The sequence below is a fragment of the Mustela lutreola genome, chromosome 6 (genome assembly GCF_030435805.1).
Source record: "Mustela lutreola isolate mMusLut2 chromosome 6, mMusLut2.pri, whole genome shotgun sequence".
In the NCBI taxonomy this organism is placed as follows: Eukaryota; Metazoa; Chordata; class Mammalia; order Carnivora; family Mustelidae; genus Mustela; species Mustela lutreola.
This window is the reverse complement of record NC_081295.1, coordinates 12800806-12823377: the sequence shown is the minus strand read 5'-3', so window position 1 is coordinate 12823377 and position 22572 is coordinate 12800806. Positions and strand designations below refer to the sequence as shown.

Below are 22572 nucleotides of genomic sequence, written 5' to 3'. Positions count from 1 at the left end.
CTTCCTGCTCCAACAGTGGTGGTATGTATTCTGCCACATAACGCCACTTCACACTCCGTGATGCTGTACCTCGTGGCCTTCCTTACCTTTCTTCTGGAGAATTCTACTTTCTAGAGTTGCTGTCACATGGAACACTTGCCAATCTTTCTTTACCAGATTTTACTATACCTTATAAATCTATACTCACTTCAGGCATCATGTTCTCCAGAAAATCTCTGACCTTCACAATTGGACTGAGAAGCTTTTTTATGCTCTCGTGCCTTCCAATACTTAGAACTTGCCATGTTATACTTTGATGCGCATGGATATGTCATGCCCCCCATTCTAAAGCATTTTAAGGAAGGTGACAGAAAGCATTTTATTCATCCCTGTATTCCTTGCACATAATACAACACTGAGTTCTAGGGAGACATTCAGTACATGTTTATTATTAAGCCAATCTTTTGGTCTATCCCAAGGCCAGCAAGTGTGTAGCTAAAAATTCACAATTAGACTCACTGGTGGCAGTTCAAATTCATGACCACCACCATTAAGTGGCTTTTACTACTACTATCCAGTAGTCATATTTTCCCATTCCTTTTCTCTCCCAATCTCCCAAATTACTATTTCAAAACTTTTCATCTCTACTCAAACCTCCTCCCCCATTCTCCCTTAGAACAGATGACCTTTTTTTTTTTTTTGAGGAAATGGAAACAATCAGAAGAACACTTCTCCCAAGTTCCCATTGCCTACTACCTACATCAAGACAGGTACATTTCAGCCTTCCTTCCTGTTCTTTTGGATGAAATCTCTGTGCTCCTAACAAAGGCCAATCTCTCCATTTGTGCATTATCACCCACTCTTGCATCCTCAAGAAATTCACTCCCACGGTTCTCCCTTCTTTCTTGTGACTCATGGATTTTCTATCTTCACTTAATCAAAATACATGCTGTCACCTCTCCCATCTTTGAAGCCCTCTTTCAACCCCACATCTCTGCTCGAGGGAATGCCCCACTCTTCTCTTTGTCTTCAATATTCCTCCCCCCACCACCGTGCCCATTCTCTCTCAGAGACCCACTCCCATCAGGATTCCACCAAAACTGCTCTTGTTGGGATCATCAGTGACCTCCATGTTGCCAAATCCAATAACTATTTACCTTCAATTTATTTATTAACAACATCTAAAACTATTGACTACTCCTTCTTAAACACTTTCATCATGCCATTTCTGTGACAGATTTTCTTGATTTTTCTCATCCTAAAATGGCCACTTATTCTTACTCTCCATTGTTGATTCCTCATTCTGACCCAATCTCTGAACATTGGAGAGCTCCAGAACCCAGACTTTAGCCTCTTCTTTCCTCTGTGTATAACTGCGTTCTTGCTAAGCCTATGTAATCTCAGGTTTCCCCTTCTCCCTATATACTAACAGTCACGAATTTATCTGGCAAAGCTTATCTCTCCTCTGAACTTCATGCTTGTTTGTCTAAACTTCCTCTTCAGCAGCTCCCCCTGGACACATACCAGGCATCTCAAATACAACATGTCCAAATCTAAGCTCCTATTGGGGTGCCTGTGTGGCTCCAGTCAGTGAAGTGACCGACTCTTGGTTTTGGCTCAGGTCATGATCTCAGGGTCCTGGGATCGAGCCCTGTGTGGGGCGCCCCACTCAGTGCAGGGCCTGCTCCAGATTCTCTCTCCCTCTCTGTCTGCCCCACCTCCCACCTGTGCAAGCGTTGACTTTACCTCTCTTACATAAACAAGAAAATAAAATCTTCAGAACTAAGCTCCTATTATTCTCTATATGACCCGCCTATCCCAAGTTCCAATACACACTGAAGCCTGTTTCTATCATGGCCTTTTGCAAAGCTCCTAATGGCAACTCCACCTTTCCTGTAGCTCGGGCCAAATACTGTAGTCATCCTGCTCTCACTGCCAATCCACCCACAAGTCCCACGTTCTCCCTTCAAAATATGTCAAACTATGGCACTCTTCTGTTCCTAACCTTCCAAAGGTTTCCTATATCACTGGGTAGAAGCTAAAGTATTGGCAGTGGCAATAAGGCACAGTATGTGATAATCCTTCATCACCCTTCTGACCCACCCTTCGGGCCATCTTCCTAGGCCCCATTCTCCTGCAATACTTCAGCCACGGTCTCCTCACTCTTCCTCAAGACTAGGAGGCATATTCCCATCCCAAAACACTTGCATTTTTTGTTCTTTCTGCCTGTAGTCTTCTGCCTTGGATCGCATCAAGACTTACTCCTTTCCTTTCTCAGATTTTACTCCAATTCTATTTTTCAAAGAGCCTTTTCATGCCTATCCTAATTAAAAATCAATCGTCAGCATTACTCATCCTCCTTTTCTCGATCAAATCTATCATCACTTAGCATCTAAAAAATTCATTTAGTTAGTTAATTTCTTCTAGTACTCAAATGTAAGCTTCTTAATGGCAGGCATTTTTGCCTGATATGCTCACTGATTTACTAAACAAAACTTTACTAAATATTTGTTGTAGAAAAATGAATATATGTTGGGTTGCCTGGGTGGCTCCATCATTAGGCGTCTGCCTTTAGCTCAGGTCATGATCCCAAGGTCCTGAGATGGAGCCCTGCTCCCTGCTCAGTGAGTAGTCTGCTTCCCTCTCTCTCTGCCTGTAGCTTCCCCTACTTGTGCTCTCTCTGTGTCAGGCAAATAACTAAAATCTTTTTTAAATGAATGCATTAAATAAAATGTGAATGAATAATTGTCCATTTTTTGTATCATGAACCCTATTTAAAACCTTGTAAGCAAACAAAAAAAGGTTATACGTATGTGTGTTATGCACATATTATTTATTATATATTTTATATTTGTTTATATATAAATACATAGATAGATATTTATGTCTATACATTTGTATATAGTTTGGGGATAGAATTGGTAACATTTCTTCTACCCAAATGAAGGATTCGGTCTTAGATGATCACAAACACTGACATTAAAAAATGTATTATTTGTTCCTTACAATTATCTTTAACTTATGTTTCACTTAAGGCATTTTGTTACATTTTCTTCTCTCTTTTTCTACTTTTTAAATTTTTTTTACTACACATATATAGTAATCTGAGCGGTAAGATTTACAATTTTGAATCCAGACAGCAAGAATGTGGTGATAGACGGAGGTTAAAATATATATATTTGGATTTCAGGAAGGAAAGAAAAATTGTGTAGTGGGAAAGTAACCAAAGAGTGATAATAAGCAGGCTGACCAAGAGCAGGAAGCAAAGAGAAGGCAGGCTAAGGGGGTAACGAGAAAAGATTGCTTGTAGAAAATCAAGCAAGGCCAAGAGAATTTTCTTTCTTCCCTCTGAGTTCTCACATCTGCACTTCAAATTACCATCTTTTCCTCAAAAAATGAACTTTTATCCTTTAATACCACCATAGTGCTATTCATAGGAAGTTGTTTAAGGAGTTTTACTTTGTTCTTGGAGATTTCAACATCTGGGATGAATTGGTGATGGGGATAAAGAGGACACGTCTCATGATGAGCACTGAGGAATGTATGGAAGTGCTGATTCACTACATTATACATGTGAAACTAACATAACACCGTATGTTAACTATATTGGAATGACAATTAAAAAATTAATAAAAATTATTAAAGGGGCACCTGGGTAGATCAGTCAGTTAAGGATCTGCCTCCAACTAGGGTCATGATCTCACGGTCCTGGATCGAGCCCTGCTTCTTCCTCTTCTCCTCCATTACTCTTCTCCTGCCTTGGCTTTCTGTTCTCTCTCTGTCTCTCTCTCTGTCTCTCTCTCTCTCTCAAATAAATAAATCATTTTTTAAAAAATTATTAAAAATTACAATTTATTCCACACACAAAAAATTTTGACATCTGCTTCAGAGAGCGATCCTAACATTTTACTGAAAGAATTAAATAAGATATTTTCAGATAAACAAAATTTGAAGAACTAGTTTTCTTAAGGCAAAATGAATTAACCACCCCTCTAAATCTGATCAAAGGTTTTAAGAAAAGGTCTCTTCAACTTTGGGCTAACACTTCTCCTATGCCTTTCAGCCCTAAACAATTCAAATTTCTTACCAGCTTGGCTCAAGTCTGTGTTAAGTTCTTTCACGGATGAAAGAAATAACTGTAGACAAGACTAGAAAGGAAGGAAGTTAATGAAACAACAGCAGGCTCTATAATGCTAACCAGCAAAGCGTGCCAGTCAGCAGCATGGTGCACTGCCCCTGCCTCTCCCCTGCAGTACAGCAGGCTCACCAGATGCTTTGAACTACATTTACATCTTCCTTGCCTTCTGGTAGGCAAGGCTGGGCAGGGCCTCCAGGAAATACCATGAGAGAGACAATGCTCTACTTTCCTTTTTCACTCTAAACAGTTAGTACACACAGGACCTGACTTAAGACCTAAGCATTGAAAAATGGGTTCTACCACAGAAATTGGAGAAAGGAAGGTTCATTCCTCTTTTGACACAGACTAGAATAGCCCTGAGACCAAGTTTCAGTTGGATCCATTAATTCTTCATTTTATTATTTTTTAAAGGATTTTACCTATTTATTTGACAGAGAAAGAGAGAGAGGGTGAGAGGGCAAGCCCAGGCAGGGGAAGAAGCAGAGGCACTGAGCAATGAGCCCGATGTCGGGCTCGATCCCAGGACACCAGGACCATGACCTGAGCTGAAGGCAGACACTTAATCGACTGAGGCACCCAGGCAACCCTAATTATTCATTTAAAAAAAAAAAAAAGACATGCTTAGCCAAAAGTCAAAGGACGCTGAATTACCAGAAATTCCTAAAGATCTGCATTTAGGATATGACAAGATGGTTTGCTCAACTTCCTAGAATTTCCATAAAGAGACTTTGTTCCAGTGTAATCCCAGTGTAAGGGTTTTCTTTATTTAAGAAATGTGCCTATCATGAATATAAACATTATTGCTAAAACAGTTTCATTATTTCTGCATGAAACTATGTTATCTTGCTCACGCTGTAGTTTTGAAGTATTTTTTAAAATAGACATTTATATCACAATGTAATATACATAGACAAAAACACACATATAGAAATCTTGGTGCTTAATGAATTAATGAATTATGATGAGATGGATACATCTGTGTAACCCCTGTGAGGCTATAGGGGACCCTACCCAGCACCTGTTCTGTGGCCCTACTCCTAGGAATATCTTCCCTCCTCTTTAAAGGCAATGGCTGTCCTGACTTCTGAATTTAGAAGATAGTTATGATCAAATTTGACTCAATTACAGGTAGTAATTACTCAATTACAGGTAGCCTTCTGACATGAAGAAACAAACATGTACCAAATTATCTTTCTCCAGTGAATAGGGTGATGAGCTTTTTTTTTTTTTAATCCAAGAAGGCCAATTTCCACAGAAGTGTGTCTTCCTTTCTCCTGATGAGGTTCATAGGACCACATAACATTGATTATGTTTCACCAGCCCCAACATTACCCTTTTGTCACATCTAAGGGATCTGTGGAAAGGGTTTCATTCCAGGAATGCACAGAGACAGCAGCAGATCTTCAGATAGGTGTGGTCCATAGCCCCCAAGATGGTCCCTGGTGCTCCCTGCTTCCCAGCATTCCTGCTTTCACGTAATTCCCCCTCTTTGAACATGGGCTGATCCAGTGTGTTGCTCCTAATGCATAGAACACTATAAATCTAATGTGGTGTCACTGCTGAGACAGGCCAGAACCATCTTGCTCAGTCACTGTGTTGCTGTCTTACTCACTCTGAGGGAAGCCAACTTCCATTAGAGAAGCTACTGTATATCCACAGGGCAAGGAAATGGGTGAACAATTGGGACCTCAGTCCAGCAACCTGCAAGGAATTGAATCCTGCCAACCAGTATGTGACAGAGCCTGGAAGCACAACTCCCCAGTGGAGCAATGAATGCGGCCCCAACTGATACCAGGATTGCAGGATTGTGGGAGACTACCCAGTCAAGCCACATTGAGAGATTCCTGCCCCGCAAAAATGGTGAACCAACAAAGGTTCATTGTTTGTAGTTGCTAATTTGGGGGGTATTTTGTTACCTCACGATAGATAACTAATACACAGGGAGAAAATTTAAAAAGCTGCTGAATTCATAAATTCCATGGCCATAGTACATGGAGAGCAGGAGGTCACAGAGAACAAAATTCTCCGTACAAATCTGGCCTCCCAGTGGCCAGGGGAGGGCACGGTCCTGTGATAGTCTAGAGTTTTGTGTTGCTCTTCTGTGGAAAGTTAAGACATCGTCTTTCTTCTTCTAGAAATGGCCTGAACTGTCCAAACTTTCCTTAGCTTATTCCTTGTTTCTCCCAACATGGGCTGCAACCTCCCCTGATATACATTTCTCTAGGCCAGTTCCTCCTCCATCAAAGTTCTTCCTTCTCACCCTGATATTCTTCATCTCTTACTCATGGGCCAGTTGTCAGCATTTCCATGACTTTGTTCCCAGTGGCCTCAGAAAGGCAGCCATGTGCCTCCTCCAGGCTACCAAATCACCCAAGTTTGTATCAGCTACACGTCTACACACGTTGCATTCTGCTTTCCTTTCTGTTTCCACCATCTGGTGGAGTGCATTCAATGTTCCCAGTGTCTAAGAATAGAACCTGGGACATAGTAAAATTCAGGAAATATTTGTCTAATGAAAAATGTATTCACTTACATCAGTGATCACAAATAAGATAGTAAAATCCCAACATGCTGTGGTATATTACATTGAATGACCAAATGTATTTATCAACTTCATACATATCAAGGGATATAATATATTTGGACTTGAAAGGAATGCAACTGATGTCTTTCATCATTAAGCATTAGAGAATTTCTCTGCATTTAGGTTTTCTTTATATAATTAAAATACTCCTCTGCCTTTTCTCTTTCAGTCTCATTTTTTGCAGCTTTTGGGTGCTTAGCTATTCTACCAACTAACAGCAACATCTGACCAAGAATCACCCAGCCATTTCTTTGTAGCCTTGTCCTTTGATTGCTGGTATTTCTTCCTAGAAAAAAACTCAAATTGTTGATGCAAAAGGACATGTACAAATCAAATTAAACTGCAGAATCTATCAAGGCTATTCAGAATCTATAAATCTTCTGCCAATTTGGGACTGCTTTGCAAAGTATCCTGTGCTCCTCCTCTTCATGCTATAGTCTACATGTGAAAGCAAGATGTTTTTGTTATGAAGAACCATTTTAGTTCAGGAGGCACTGAAAATAACTTCAGTATGTTTTGTACCCTGTCCCCCATTCCCACTGTGAAAACATCTGCCAGCCTATTACAATCTACCATACATTTCCCATTGACCATCTTTCATGGCATGTTCTGGCTCCACAGCCTAAGGCTGAGAATCATGAAGTCTTGGCTCGATCTGAAATCTAGAGATTTTCTTCTGGATGTAGTAGGAGAAGAAAGGTACTCTTTAATGAATCAGGTAAAATTCCAAGATCTTATTTAATATTACTATTTATTCTCACAAACTATTTTAAGCCCTCATTAACATTTATCGTGGTAGGTAAAGGGTCTAGGAGCTTAGCATTTGAACTTTTAGACCAAAGTGAATGCAAAAATCAAGGCCTAATGTAGGTAGTGCAATGGGTGCTACTATGTGAATGTTCTAGTGCTTTAAGGATGCCAAAGGTCATCTGACCCTACAGAGGATTGTATTTGCTTTTACTGCCCTCCCCTCTATTCATACAAACTCTCCGGTGAACATGATTTTCTCTACAGAAACAGCCTTGCCTCATATCCACAGAGTTCATCCACAATCAGAATTTTATTTTATTATTATTATTATTATTTTTTTTTTTTTTACCTTCAGTGTGCTATTCAAGGTTCGGATTTTGTGAAGTTTCTCATTTATGGATGGATTCTTACATCGCTTAACAAAGGACTTTCTCAACTCCTTTTTGGTCGAAGGTCGACGGTCCCCAAGGGGAGAGAGACTGGCTTGTTCTAATGATTTGTAGAGTTTCTCCATCTCATCATCTTCAGACAACTTTGTTTCTTCTATTAAAATTTAAAAAAATAAACAATAAACTCAGTTAACATCAAGTTGAGAACATTAGATTCTGTGACCCTAACACAAGGCCCTGCTGACACCTTGATCTTATACTTCTGACTTGCAGAGTTGTGAGACAATAAATTTTTGTTGTCGAAGCTACTCAGTTTATGGTACTTTGTTAGAACAGGGCCATGTTCCCTTTGAAGGCACAATGGAAGGATCTTTTCCAGGACTCTCTTCTATATTTTGGTAGTTCCTTAGCTTGTGGCAGCAAAACTAATCATGGAGTGTTTTCCTTGTGTGTATATCTCTGTGTCCAACCTCTTTTATAAAGATACAAGTTGAATTGGATTAGGGGCTCACCCTCCTAACATCTCTTAACTAACTACATCTGCAACAACTTCATTTATAATATGGTAACATTCAAAGATACTTCAGAACTAAGATTTCATGAGAATTTTGGAAGGACACAATTGAACCCATAATAGTCCACCACCTAGTTCCCTCCAAATCCATGTCCTTCTCACATCTAAAATGCATTCACCTCTCTTTGAGAGTTAAGACTCTCGAAGAGTCTTAACCCACTACAACATCAATTCTAAATCCAAATTCTAATCCAAATATCGTCTAAATGTGGTATTGGTGAGACTCAGAGAATGATTCATCGCATGGCAAAATTCCTCTCCATCTGTGAATCTGTGAAACAAGTTAGCTGCTTCTAAAACATAGTGGTGAGACAAGCAAACCCTAGCAAACTAATACATAACCTAAAGCTTGAGAACCATTGTTCCTGAAGAGTTTTTAATGTCCTTCTTAACTGCCCTTTGAAAGAAGGAATCTCCATCTGATCTTTGTGGCTTTGAGCAAATAATAATCATTCCTCATCCTGCCACATACTTCCACCCCCACTTCTTAACCACAACTTGCTAGCCTCAGCCCAAATGCTTCCAGTGAAGTGACACCACACAGGATCCAGAAGGGACCACATGACCGAGGCTAGGCTAATGGCAGTTCCACCATGCTGGCCACAGTCATTGATTCAAGGATGAGCATGTGTCTCAGGTCAGGCCAACTGGGGCCAGGAAGTCTCAGTTCTGAGAGTTTGTTTGGGGCTCCAGGGAACCAATCTCTCTTTTCTTCTAAACAGTGATGATATGAGCTAGAAGCTTCCAGGGATCACCCCAAGAATCATAAGAATGGAGCCAATCACCAGGATACAGCTGAAACATGGATCTTGGTGATTCTGTTGGAGCCCTTGCAGTGAATAGGAGCCAAAATGTTGCCTTTGTTAAATTACTCTCAATGTAGATCTCTGTCACATACAAATGAAAGGACCCCAAATGATATAGATTACCAAAGAAAAGTCTTCATCTCTTGATATCACTTCAATATCCCACTAAGAACTTTTGTCCTTTATTCCTTCATTCCCTGAAAATGAATTTAAGAAAGATGCATAGCAAGATTTCTTTTCCACCATTACTTTCTAGTGTCTATGTGCTTCCCCTAGAAACCTGATAGAAAGCCATCTACAAAGTATGGCATGAAGAAGAACTGAAAAAAGGGGCCTCTCCAAAGAAGAGGGTAAAACATACAATATTAACAGAAGGCTTCAAAATCAAGCAAACTTGACTTACTTTACATTTTTTACTTAGAAGAATAGAAATCTTTAAGCAATAATTGAATTTTCCTCATCTACTATCAGGAAGCTACCATAGGTGTTCCCAATATTTTTTCATAAAATAGAGGGCAAAGATGTTGAACTAACTTTATAACTAACTTAAAATACTGGTCAGCAAATCTCTTTGCTTTCTACCAAAATAGACTCCAAAAAGGGGGAGATATTCCAAACTGCATTTGAATACAATTAGAACTTTTGGTTCACACTTACACACATCAAAAGTGAGTTTTTCCACAAAAAGCACATGAAAAAATGCTCAACATCATTAGTCATTAGATAAATACAAATCAAAACCACAATAAGATACTACTTTGTACCCACCAGGATGGCAAAAATTATAAAGACAGACAATAATAAAAATAGACAGAGATATGGAGAAATTGGAACCCTTGTACATTGCTTGTAAGTATGTAAAATGAAGCTGTTAAAAATATCAGAAATTATCTTTCTCCTTCATACACATTCCTTTCCCTGACTTAAATAGGAACATTAATCATAAGAATATGGGTTTGTGTGGGGGTATGTGTGTGTGGTTATCTATTTGTGTGTGGTGTCTCTGTGTGTAATGTATATGGTCTTATTTGTAATACATCATATATATAATGCATGTGTGGTGTGTGTGTGTGTGGTATGGTGTATGCATATGATATGTATGTGTGGTATGTATGTGTGTATGTGGTGTGGTGTGTACACGTTGTGTGTGCATATGATATACATGTGTGATGTGCGTGTGGTATGTATATGTGGTATATGTGCGTGTGTGTAACTGTGTGTATGTGTGTATGTGTGTGTGTTGCATGTGCAACTTGACTTTCCAGTCCCCCAAGAAATAGTAGAACTTTAAAATTAACACACAGATAAAGTGGACCTGTGGGATTACTGAAAGTTAATGCAGAATCCACCAAAAATATGAGCAAATAATGTTCAAAAAACACTCTCTATTTGAATTCATTTAGAAACTGGAGATAATGGGAAGGAGCATGTATGCTCAGATAAGTTTGAAACTGTTAAGGAAATGGGGGAAACCTGAAAGGTAAACGTTCTTGCTGTGTTCTTTCCTCTAACTATCCACCCCTTCTCGGGGTAAACCTGAAACTGAAAGACTATACATAATTCTGACCTCTAATAATAGGATGCCAGAATTGCCCATAAACATAAGGACAATAAAATAATAAATGGTGATGTTGGGAGTCAAGAAAATATTCCTATTGACTTTTTTGTGTCATAATCTGAGAGACGTACAATATATCATTAAATACTCAGGGGACATACCTCTGATCCAACCATGTCTATGATCTACCTAGGAGCCTTGTATTGTTCTTACTGATGCTAATGGCTGGTGCATAGGTCTTCACAGGGCCATAAAATGAACATCTAATAATAATGGAAGAAGATGATAAACAGAATTCATAGGACAACAAAAGACCCAAAGGGTATAAGCACACAGCAACGTTCAACTTACACCTGACCCCAGAGCACAGGTGAGAGTTTTCCCAATCCCTCCAGAGAGGGTAGTGCTGGTATGTTAACCACGTGCCTTTATGGAGCTTCTGCATAAAGTAATGTTTTAAAATCTCCCTTTCGTGTTTTTATGTAAATATTTTTCTACATTATAATATCATATTAGGAAGCACTAGGTTATTTATCATATTTTACCAGATTGTAGAAGGAGCAGGAAAAAGATTGCCAAACAAAGACCACTGGTCTGTCTCGTGCTAGAAAGTGAAGCCAAGTCCATCATTTCTGCCTCCCTTGTCTTCTGCAGCACAAGAAATGAATTCTGTCTGACAATCAAGTGTTTCCAGTGCATTTGCTAGCCTTCCTTTCAAGAGTCTATCTTAGTATTCTTGGGTAAAATAACAGGACTTTCATTCCCTCTACCACATAAGGCACTTTACAAACTACCTCAACTAGCTGCCAAGGCTTTGCCAAGGAAGAGGAAAACTATTTTTATTTCATAAAGGAGAAAAAAATGGAGATTCTTGAAAAACAGTAAGGGATCTTTCCAAAATGTAAATCAGGGATGGAATTAGGAACAGAAGTTCAATTCCACACCATGCAGGCTTACGCGTTTCTAGACCAGTCTTCTCAAACTTTAATAGGCGAATGACTACCCGGGCTCCTGTTACAATGCAGAATCCCAGACTGGCTGAGTCTGGGATTACTCCGAGCTTCTAAACTATTAACAAGCTCCTAGGTGATACTGAAACTGCTAGCCCATGGACTATGGTTTGCATAGCAAGGCTAGACTGTCCGATTTGTCATGCAATACCAGCTGCAACTCAGTGGAAGAGAAAGGGGCTGGAGTTAAAAAACACAGGGACTCATCCAGAAGGAAGCACCTACGTTCTCTGTGACCCTTTAACTCTATTGGGCTAGCTCAGAATGTCTCAGAGGTCCAACTAGCAAACTTTCTCTAAACTTAGGTCAATGTAACACAGAGATTGACTCAAAAAAGAAACTGAATTTTTTTTAATAGGATCTTTCTTGGTGACCTTAGCAAAGAGGCAAAGCAGCATTCTAACTAATGGTTAGAAGTTCACTCCTTTCCAAGATTATGCCAGATGAATGTGCTGCTCCCTTGCCATCCTCCCACGTAACCCACCCTATTGTCTGCCTCTGACAGGGCAGGCATGATCCCGTAGGCCCAGAATTTGGCTGTCGAGAACACTGTATGCAGATTATCTCTTTAAACGCAGTATTTTCAACTTTGCCTCCCCCACTATCTTATTTTTGGTGTTTCCTTGTGCTTTCTAGAATGTGGTTTTTATTTTCTATTTAGAACATAAGTGCGGAAGGAAATTCACATACCATATTTCATATCAGAATTTGAAAGGAACCCTTTTTGAAACTGAAAAAGTATACATGTTATCCTAAGAAAGACAAGGTTAGCTCCCAGCCTTGAAATACTTGGAAGGTTCATGTAGAAAAGAGTATTCCCTGCTTTATGTGGGATGTTCCAAGCTTTTGAGAAAGGAAAAGACCACGGAAGGCACTATTCACAATAGGATAACTACATAGCCATTTCGACATTATGTGTAGCCTTTAAAACTTTGCAAATATTATTTAATAGAAGACCTGATGCCAAGAGATTCAAAAACTTTTACAGGCTTCCTCTAGTTAGTGATTCTGACAACTCTCCAACATGGCAAAAGACAGAATCATACTGACAGACAAGTTTGAATTATGTAACTAAGATAAATCTGGATAAATCATTTTAACAGTAAGGATACCACTGATCAAGAACATTACCATGGTAGAATTTTGAGAGACTGTCTGGTTTTGCTGCTGGTGGAGACAACCATCAGGTACTGAGTTTTTAGTATGTAAAAGCTACCATACTGACTACTGTACCAACATGACTTTATTATCTTTCTAACAATCCTGTGAAAAAAGTGTTATTAGCCCTGATAGAAGGAAGAGACTGTTGAAGAAGGAAGAGACTGTTGAAACATTAAAAACTTTGACCAAACCCACAAAGAGAGACATAGGTAATGACTCAAAACCCACAGTCTTAAACACTATGCTGTACTATAAATATATTTGATGAATTGTCTTTTGAATAAAGCCCAATGAAGAAAGATTTCTAATCAGGCAATAGACAGCCATTGAGATGATAGCCACTTGGACCAGACAGACCAAGGCTCAGATAGATGCTCCTACTATTCTGTCTTCCAAAGGAAAAATCCCCACCCAGAGCCTCTGTTTCTGAGGTGGCCAGGTTTTATACTGCAAACTCTGCTCTCACAGGGCCATAGAGCACCTGATCAGGAAATTCATAACCTGGTCAGCAACCTAGGAGTCAGGCTGAATAATCAGATTCTCTACTTGGTGTTTGAACTGGGCACCTGGGGATAATCTAGTTCTAATCAGGAGTAGAAAAGGAGTCGTGGTCATGGTAGACTGGGCTCTGTGTAAAACAATGGCAGAAGAGCTTAGAAATGGAGAATAGAGTGTTGGAAGAATACTAGTTAGGAAAGAGAGGGTCAAAACAAAACAAAAAGATGGCAGGTAAAAAAAATCCCATTAGAGAGAAATCAGATTGTGAAGAACAACGCATCCAAGTATAAAGCCAGTACTTGTATTTGTACTCATTTAAGTCTGAGAGGAGAGTACTTTCACTTGATTTTCCTCATTTTTTGGTATTAGATTTATCTTCTCCACCAGAGTCATAAACTTTTCTTCTCCTGGGTATTTGATGCTTCTATTAAGTAAGCTGACTCAATACAATTCTACCACATTATTCCTTTGTGATAAGAAGAAACCTAGTCTACTGGACAATCTTAAATGTTTATTATTATTATTATTATTATTATTATTGCATCTTATGGCAGTGATTTTTAGAAATAATCTTAGGTTGAGTCCGTGGTCCAAGTATCTGATAAGCAGCTCTACATTCTTAAAACAAATATTCTATTTGTTTTTAAAATGTATTTGTCCCATCATAGGAGCACCTAGGATTAGGTGAAATATTTAATGTAGACATAAAATTTCTATATCTGCTCACATCCTAAGAAAACAAAAAAACATTGACAAGTATGCAAAAAAGGCATTTCCTTGTGTTTTTTTTTTTAATATTCTTGCAAGGTAGAGGATGAATGAGAGTTTAAAAGGGGGAAAATAGCTGGAAAATCGCCTAAATTCAAGGACCCAAATCCAATGTACTGTAGATAAATATGTCAACGTTGGTTCCATAAACTGCTGAGTCCACCTACCATGTGGGTCCATGATGGAGACAGAGGAACACAAAATATAAAAATGGAAGACGCAGGAGGAGGGAAGCGATGGAAGGAGCAGTAAGGCAAAAGAAAGGAAGAAGTTAACCTACTTTAATATCACTAAGCAGAAACGAAGGTTTGGAGCAGATAAATGCTCTTAACTTTTTCAGATGGCACTCTCTTTTCCTTACCTCGGTGATTATCATCTGGTGTGATCTATAATTACTTGTATAACATCCTTCTTTTTGCCTTATTGGAAACCCACAGTGTACATATTTAGAGTTATGTATTTAATTATGCTGTTAAATTCCTACTAGCAAACCTTTTCCCAGGAAATGATACCAGTCCCTAAGAGTTGCAATTACATTCAGTAACATGAGAGACTGAATATGCTGGAAAACTTATAACTCATCTTTGACTCCTCTCTTCCCCTTGCACATTTGATCCCATTCATTTACTCAGTTCATCTATCAAATACTCTTAGAATGTTCACCGTGTGCTAAGGCAGAGTATTTTAGAGACTAGGGATAGACTAAATAGGCCAGAATCTTTCGTGATTTTTATACTCTTACATTTTATGTGTATGATATATCCTAAATGTACATTTTTTTCTGCCCCTGCCCCATTTCACTGCTATCAACTTAATCCAGGCCATCATTTCACTGTTGACATATCTCAACAACTACATACATCGTCTACTACAGCTTCCTAATACCCATTTTCCATATAGTGAGAAGATATGAATAGACACTTCTCCAATGAAGACATACAAATGGCTATCAGACACATGAAAAATGTTCATCATCACTAGCCCTCAGGGAGATTCAGATTAAAACCACATTGAGATACCACCTTACACCAGTTAGAATGGCCAAAATTAGCAAGACAGGAAACAACATGTGTTGAAGAGGATGTGGAGAAAGGGGAACCCTCTTACACTGTTGGTGGGAATGCAAGTTGGTGCAGCCTCTTTGGAAAACAGTGTGGAGATTCCTCAAGAAATTAAAAATAGAACTTCCCTATGACCCTGCAATTGCACTCCTGGGTATTTACCCCAAAGATACAGATGTCATGAAAAGAAGGGCCATCTGTACCCCAATGTTTATAGCAGCAATGGCCATGGTCAACAAACTATGGAAAGAACCAAGATGCCTTTCAACGGATGAATGGATAAGGAAGATGTGGTCCATATACACTATGGAGTATTATGCCTTCATCAGAAAGGATGAATACCCAGCTTTTGTAGCAACATGGATGGGACTGGAAGAGATTATGCTGAGTGAAATAAGTCAAGCAGAGAGAGTCAATTATATGGTTTCACTTATTTGTGGAGCATAACAAATATCATGAAGGACAAGGGGTGTTAGAGAGGAGAAGGGAGTTTGGGTAAATTGGAAGGGGAGGTGAATCATGAGAGACTATGGACTCTGAAAACAATCTGAGGGTTTTGAAGTGGGGGGGTGGGAGGTTGGGGTACCAGGTAGTGGGTATTAGAGAGGGCACGGATTGCATGGAGCACTGGGTGTGGTGAAAAAATAATGAATACTGTTTTTCTGAAAATAAATAAATCAATTTAATTTAAAAAAAAACATAAAGCACACCATAACAATCCCGAGCTTTCAAAATCATTCCATTGCACTTAGAACAAAACCCAAACACCTTACAGGACACAACAGTTGCCACATAAGCCAGCTACTACCCACTTCTCCAATCCCTTCCTGTACTTCCCCCTACCACTCTATTCTAGCCACACTGGATTTCTTTTGGTTTCCTGAACTGCAAAACTTATGCTAGTGCTAGAGCCCTTGCATCTTATTTTCTCTCTGTATGGGGCACTTTGCCAGCTATTGTTTTCATATGTAAGCTGCTTTGTGCCATTTGGCTCTCAGATCACCTTTTCAGGCAGGTGCTGCCCAACCAGTCATTTAAATCAAGGTCCTTCCTCCAACTCCCCATTATTATATATTCCTACCTTATTTCCTCTATAGAACTTACTCACTACCAGAAATCATCCTGTTCTTATATTTACCTAATTGTCTCCCTACCCACCATAATAAACATATATTCCAAATTATAAATTCTATGTAAGAAGGCTGTTGTCTCTGTTATTATTCATGCACATATCTCCAAATGCCAACTGTGCCAGGAAGATAGTAGACTCTCAGTAAATATTTTTTAAACATTCATTATTTGATCAAAATGTTCACTCCTGATCTCATTCTTATCCCTTCAACCTATCCTTCTACCAAATAAGCACAATGAACTAATTTTGGAATTGGATTATGAAAAACTCAATAAGTAAATTATACTTATTAAATTTCAATTTAGCTAGATAAGCCAAAAGTAAAAACATATATTATTTAGCTAGTTAAGAAAAAAAGAGGACACAAATTATTAATACCAGAAATGAAAGAGAGGGACATCACTACAGATCCCACTAGACACTGAAAGGATAATGAAAAAAACATTATGAACAACCCTATGCCCAGAAATTTGATAACCTAGCAGAAATAGACCAGTCCCTTGAAAGACACAATCTGTCATAATTAGCATGAGAAAAAATAGATAAATGAATAAACCTATCTCTATTTTAAAAATTGAAATGTTAATAACCTTTCAAAACAGAAAACACTAGGCCCAGATGGATTCATTGGTGAATTCTGCCAAACATTTAAGGAAGAAATTATACCAATTGTCTACAATTTCTTTGAGAAGACAGAAGCAGAGAGAACATTTCCTTCCTCATTCTATGAGGCAGAATTACTCAAGTACCAAAATCTACATTACAAGAAAGGAAAACTATAGACCAACATGTCTCATGAATGTAGGTATAAAAGTCTTCAACAAAATATTAGCAAATTGAATCCAACAATGTATAAAAAGAATTATATACACAAGCAAGTGGGATTTATCTCAGGCATGTGAGGCTGAGTTAATGTCCAAAAATTAATTAACATAATCCATCACATCAACAAATTGCAGAAGAAAAAAAAATCACATGATCCTATCTATAAATAGAGAAAAACACTTGAAAAATCTACAACGCATTTATGATGAAAACTCTCAGTAAACAGGAGTAGAAGAGAATGTTCTCAACTTGATATAAAAGATCTACAAAAACCTAGAGCCAACTTCATAAACCTTGAGTAACTTGAAGCTTTCTCACTAAAATCAGTAACAAGCCAAGGATGTCTCCCCTCACCACCCCTTTTCAACACTGTACTGGAAATTCTAGCTAATGCAACAAAAAATGGAAATAAAATGTTTAAAGATTGGAAAGGAAAAAACAAAACCATCTTTGCAAACTACTTATATGACATTCTGAAAAGGCAAAACTAGGAAGATAGTAAAAGGTCAGTGATTGCCAATGGGGTAAGGGGGAGGGTAGGCTGAATAGGTTGGGTACAGAGGATTTTTATGGCAGTGAAAATATGATACCATAATGATGGATACACGTCATTATGCACTTGTTCTAATCCACAGAATACACAACTAAGAGGGAACCCTAAGGTAAATTATGAACTTTGGCTGATAATGATATGTCAGTGTAGGTCAATCAGTTGTAATAATATCCTACTCTGGTGGAAGGAATGTTATTAATGGAGGAGACCATGCATGTAAGGGATGGAAACAGATGGGAAAACTCTGTACCTTCTGCTCAATTTTGCTCTGAACCTAAAATTGTTTTAAGAAAGAGAAAAGTCTACTAAAAAATTATTTTTCAATCTTATGCTTACAATGGTTGTGTAGTTTTAAGAAGATAGAACTTTATTTGCTTTGGTTTTAATTAGGACAGCATAACATTGTAGGGAGAGAAACTAGAACTTAACTTAATAGTGCAGGAATAGACCTCAAAGGCTTTAGACCTTACCCTGATGAAAAGAGTCTTCCTGGAAAACTGACCTTTGAATTCTCCTTTCTAGCTGCAAATTCAGACATGTGCTGGTATCTTCACAGGATGATTAGAGAAACAACTCCAGAGTGGCCAAAAAGGGCCAGAAATATAATTATAGGATCAAAAAAAAAAAAAAAAAAGGAACCTGACACCATAAGATTAGAAGCATTTCAAAGAAACACACAGGAATCTTCTCAGAGCAAATAGTGTAAACTGTAGGAGACTGTTCTCAAGAAAACATGTAGATTAGGGGAAGTCATCTTTAGTTTTGTGTAACCATATTGCTAAAAGAGATTGCCATAGCCCTGTCATTTTCTAAGAAACCTATAATCTTTCTCTATAAAGATCATGGTTCCTTAAATTATGTCACTGACCTTTTGTCATTGATCTTTTGTGAATTCCATGCAGACAGCTGAACAGGTATTCACTTTGAAATATTTTTTAAATTGTGTGTGTGTGTGTAAGTTTTTATTTAAATTCCAGTTAACAAAAATACAAATGCTTCATGAATTTGTGTGCCATCCTGTGGAGGGACCATGCTAATCTTCTCTGTATCATTTCAATTTTACTATGTGTGCTGCTAAAGTGAACATTTACTGAAATTTTTAAGAATTCTTCTAAAACTAGGTTTGGGTACAGAAGAAATTAAAAGTTAAATTACTCTTAAAACTTTTTGTTTGCAAATGGTCAACAGTGAAAGTACTACATAACACAAACTCCAAGTGTCAGTCAAGGAGGTATGCAGAACCTGCACATATTTACTAGGAAAAAGATATGAAAGTGAATCAACTAGGCAATTAATTTAAGGAGCTAGCAAAGGTCCCACAAAATAATTCTAAATAATTCTAAATAATGAAAGATTTCATAAAGATAAAGTAGAATTGTATTAAACAGATAATAAAAATAATGTGCAACTAATAATGTCAAAGACTATTTTTTAGAGTAAAAAAGCAAATAAACTTCAGGCAAATTCTGATATCACAAGTTAAAAAAAAAAAAGAAAAGAAAGGATAAGCTAAAATGGTCATTATATAAAGATAGGAAAATTTATCTAGAAACAATTCAAACAACTTCCAACCATAACATAGGGTGACTAGTGTGAGGCAAATATGAAAAAGAAGCCTCATCTCTTCACATCAGCAGTAATAATTATAAAATATAATGGAATTAAAAGATTCCATTCACAAATGCAAGAAAAATTATAGAACATCTAAGAACAAACTTAATAAGACACAAGCTATACTTATAAGAAGAAAACAGTACTTAAAAAAATCACAAAATGAGTGGAATGGGGAAATATACCATGTTCATAAACGAAATGATTCAATGCTTTAGAGATAGCAGTTCTCACCAAATTAATCTAAGCAAATTCAAGAAATTTTTTTTTCAAAATCCCAATATGAGTTTTAAAATTAAGCTTGAAAATCAAATTGAAATCTTACCTAAAGAGAGTGCTAAAGCCAGTAATATTCTATTGAATAATAAAGCATACTATAAAGGTAGACTCTAATACTATACTGACAAAACTGAAGTTAAAACATCAGTGAAAGACTATAGAGATTGCAGAAATAAGCCTATATATATATATATGAATTTTGATACTCTAAAAGTGGCAATACAAGTCATTGGGGAAAGAATCTGTTTAATCACATCAGGCAATCAATAGTCACTAAAAAATAACTTAGAGGCTTCTGGGTGGCTCAGTGGGTTAAAGCCTCTGCCTTCAGCTCAGGTCATGATCCCAGCGTTCCGGGATTGTCGGGCTCTCCGCTCAGCGGGGAACCTGCTCGCCACCACCACCCTGCCTGCCTCTCCACCTATTTGTGATCTGTCTGTCAAGTAAATAAATAAAATCTTTAAATAAATAAATAAATAAATAAATAAGTTAGGTGCTTATAATCGTAAATAAAATGAACTAGTTACATGACACAAATTTGCAGGTAACCTAACAGCATTATTTCATGACATTGTCTAGGGATCGTTAGACACTGGGCACGCAGCAGACAAAGCAGGTGGTGGATCATCTATGCCTAAGAGCAGCGCTGTTGAGGTCAACAATTATAGATTCAGGATTTTCCTAATAGTAAATATTTACTATTATAGTTCGAAAAATAAGACCACTGGGAAATCTTCCAGGGACTAAATTAAGTAATAGAGATACAAAGACCAAAACCAGTCCTCATCCTATAGGTGAGCCATCGAAGCCCTCTAGTCTCTACTTTATTCCTCTATCCACTGCCACCCCACCTACTACAAAAGTTTCCTAACTCTTCTAATTTCCTCTGTCCCCCTTACATGCTTCTACCCCACATTCTAGAGCGACATAATTTTTCTAAAGTATAGTATCTCAGGTATTAGTTCAGCCTGACTCTTGCTGGCTTTTCATGACTTTAAAATAAATTGTGATCACTAATTTTAAAAGTATATTATGAGTACCTTGATTAAAAATAGTCATTCATTTTCTAATGAAATAAAACTGACCACTAGCCCAGCATTCAATGTTATCCAAATTTCTTTTCCACCCCTCCTTCCCATGGCTCCCCTCTCTGTAGGCAGATCTTCCCACTTGGATCACAGATTATTTAGATGTGACTTTCCATATTTTAAGTTCCTGTTCTCCTTTAAATCCCTTGAATACCTTCTATCGCTCTGGGGCACTCACATTACCATGCTTTCTTTTGTTAAATGAGTCTTATTCTTCCCGCTCTCCCCATTAAGATGTTAAATTTTTTTAGTCCAGAAGTTGTGTCTTGTTCATCTGTGTCTTCCTGTTAGGACCAAGTGCATGAGGACATGTTAGGTACTCAAAAAAATAAGATGAAATTGAATGGACTTCTGTATTCAACTTTTTTTTTTTTTTTTTTTTTTTTAAATCTTCTTGCTTCCTAAAGAGGCATGCTGCATAAGTCCTACAACAGCAGCTGAGTTAGCTACCTAAAATAATATGGCTACCTAAAATAATATGTTTGCACTCAGATTATGTGCAATTTTTGGTAATATTTGCTGACTCTTAAAATCTGGCTCATGTCACATTCTTAAGATATCATGCATATTCCAGTACGCTTGTTTCTTCATTAACAACGCTTTTTATTCAACAAGATTCCCAGATTGATTCTGAGTGGACTTGTACTTGAGCATTTATTAACATAGAGTTTTCGTGTCATTAGTGGTTTTTTAGCTTTCTAGCATCCAGGGTATGGTCACTTCATTCATGGCGTAAGTATAATCAAAATTGTCTCCGCATTGTCAGCGTAATGTAATTAGAGACATACAGGGGAGTCATTATCACATGAGCATAAGTAAGAGACCAAATAACTTCTCACAGAAGAAGGAAACAATATAGTGTAAAATTGAGCTGAGATGAGTATTGCACTAACCCCATCACCTCTTTTCCCACTATGCTTAGAGGACAAATTCAGTGAAGAATCAAGAGAGCTATGGAACTCTGTAACTCCCAATGTAGAAAGGCAATGAGATGCAATTAACACCCTGCATTTTTTTTATTAGCTTACACTGCAGGGAAGAAATATCTAAAAGGCTATTTAAATTCAGTATAAAATTCTAGCAACCACAATTTTAATTGCATAACTGCAAAACATTTTTCTCATTGTCAAAATAAAAAGGAAGGCTGTAACGAATGTTCCCTACTTGTTTAAGGACTCCATTATTAACCTTTAAGAATCTTTTCTAGGAGAAAAGCTTCTTTCTCTAGCAAATGCATCTTGAGACTGGGACTTAACCTAAAATCCTAACTCCTGTCGTGGACCATGTCGACACTTCAATCCCTGTCACAAAAACACCTTGAACAATATTTCAGACACAGGAATGTCAGAGCTTTTCTTTTTTTAATTGGCAGCTAAAAAATAATTTTTAGCAGTCACAGAAATGAAAAGCTACCTTGTTCTCCAGCATACCAATATACACATGTAAAAGAATGCATAATATGCAGTCTGATGACTCAAGAACAAACCATAGCAAATGCAAGAAAAGACCAGGTTGCTGTTTCCATAGCAATGACTTTATGTGGTTTAACTCTTCTGGGAATTTAACCAAATCCCCAGCAGCAGGAGAAAATCATCAGCAAAAATTTTGTGACATATGGCAACTGCCAACATATCAGTGAGGGGAAAATAATTTTATTTTCTTTCTTTATACTGAAAGGAATACCTTCATGTCAAGCTGTTGGAGAAAGCACAGAGATTTTGTTGGTCACCCTGCACTTAACTCAAAATTTTAAAATACGAGGTTTCTTCTTCCTTAGACTGAAAGAGTTGTTGGTTCCCAGCCAGCTC

At 37.8% G+C, this 22572-nt stretch overlaps 1 protein-coding gene and 1 non-coding gene across 12 annotated transcripts in view; both read right to left on the bottom strand.

Annotated features, from left to right (window-relative positions):
* Positions 1–22572, bottom strand: part of IPCEF1 (interaction protein for cytohesin exchange factors 1) — a 205630-nt gene that overhangs the window by 5756 nt on the left and 177302 nt on the right. For all 11 annotated transcript variants that reach the window (XM_059176708.1, XM_059176710.1, XM_059176712.1 and 8 more), the window contains one exon: positions 7801–7994. In XM_059176708.1, coding sequence (XP_059032691.1) covers positions 7801–7994 — 194 coding nt within the window. The remainder of the gene's footprint in view (positions 1–7800; positions 7995–22572) is intronic.
* LOC131834929 (U6 spliceosomal RNA) lies at positions 18768–18871 on the bottom strand. Its single transcript, XR_009355021.1, has one exon. It is a non-coding gene; the product is annotated as a U6 spliceosomal RNA (small nuclear RNA).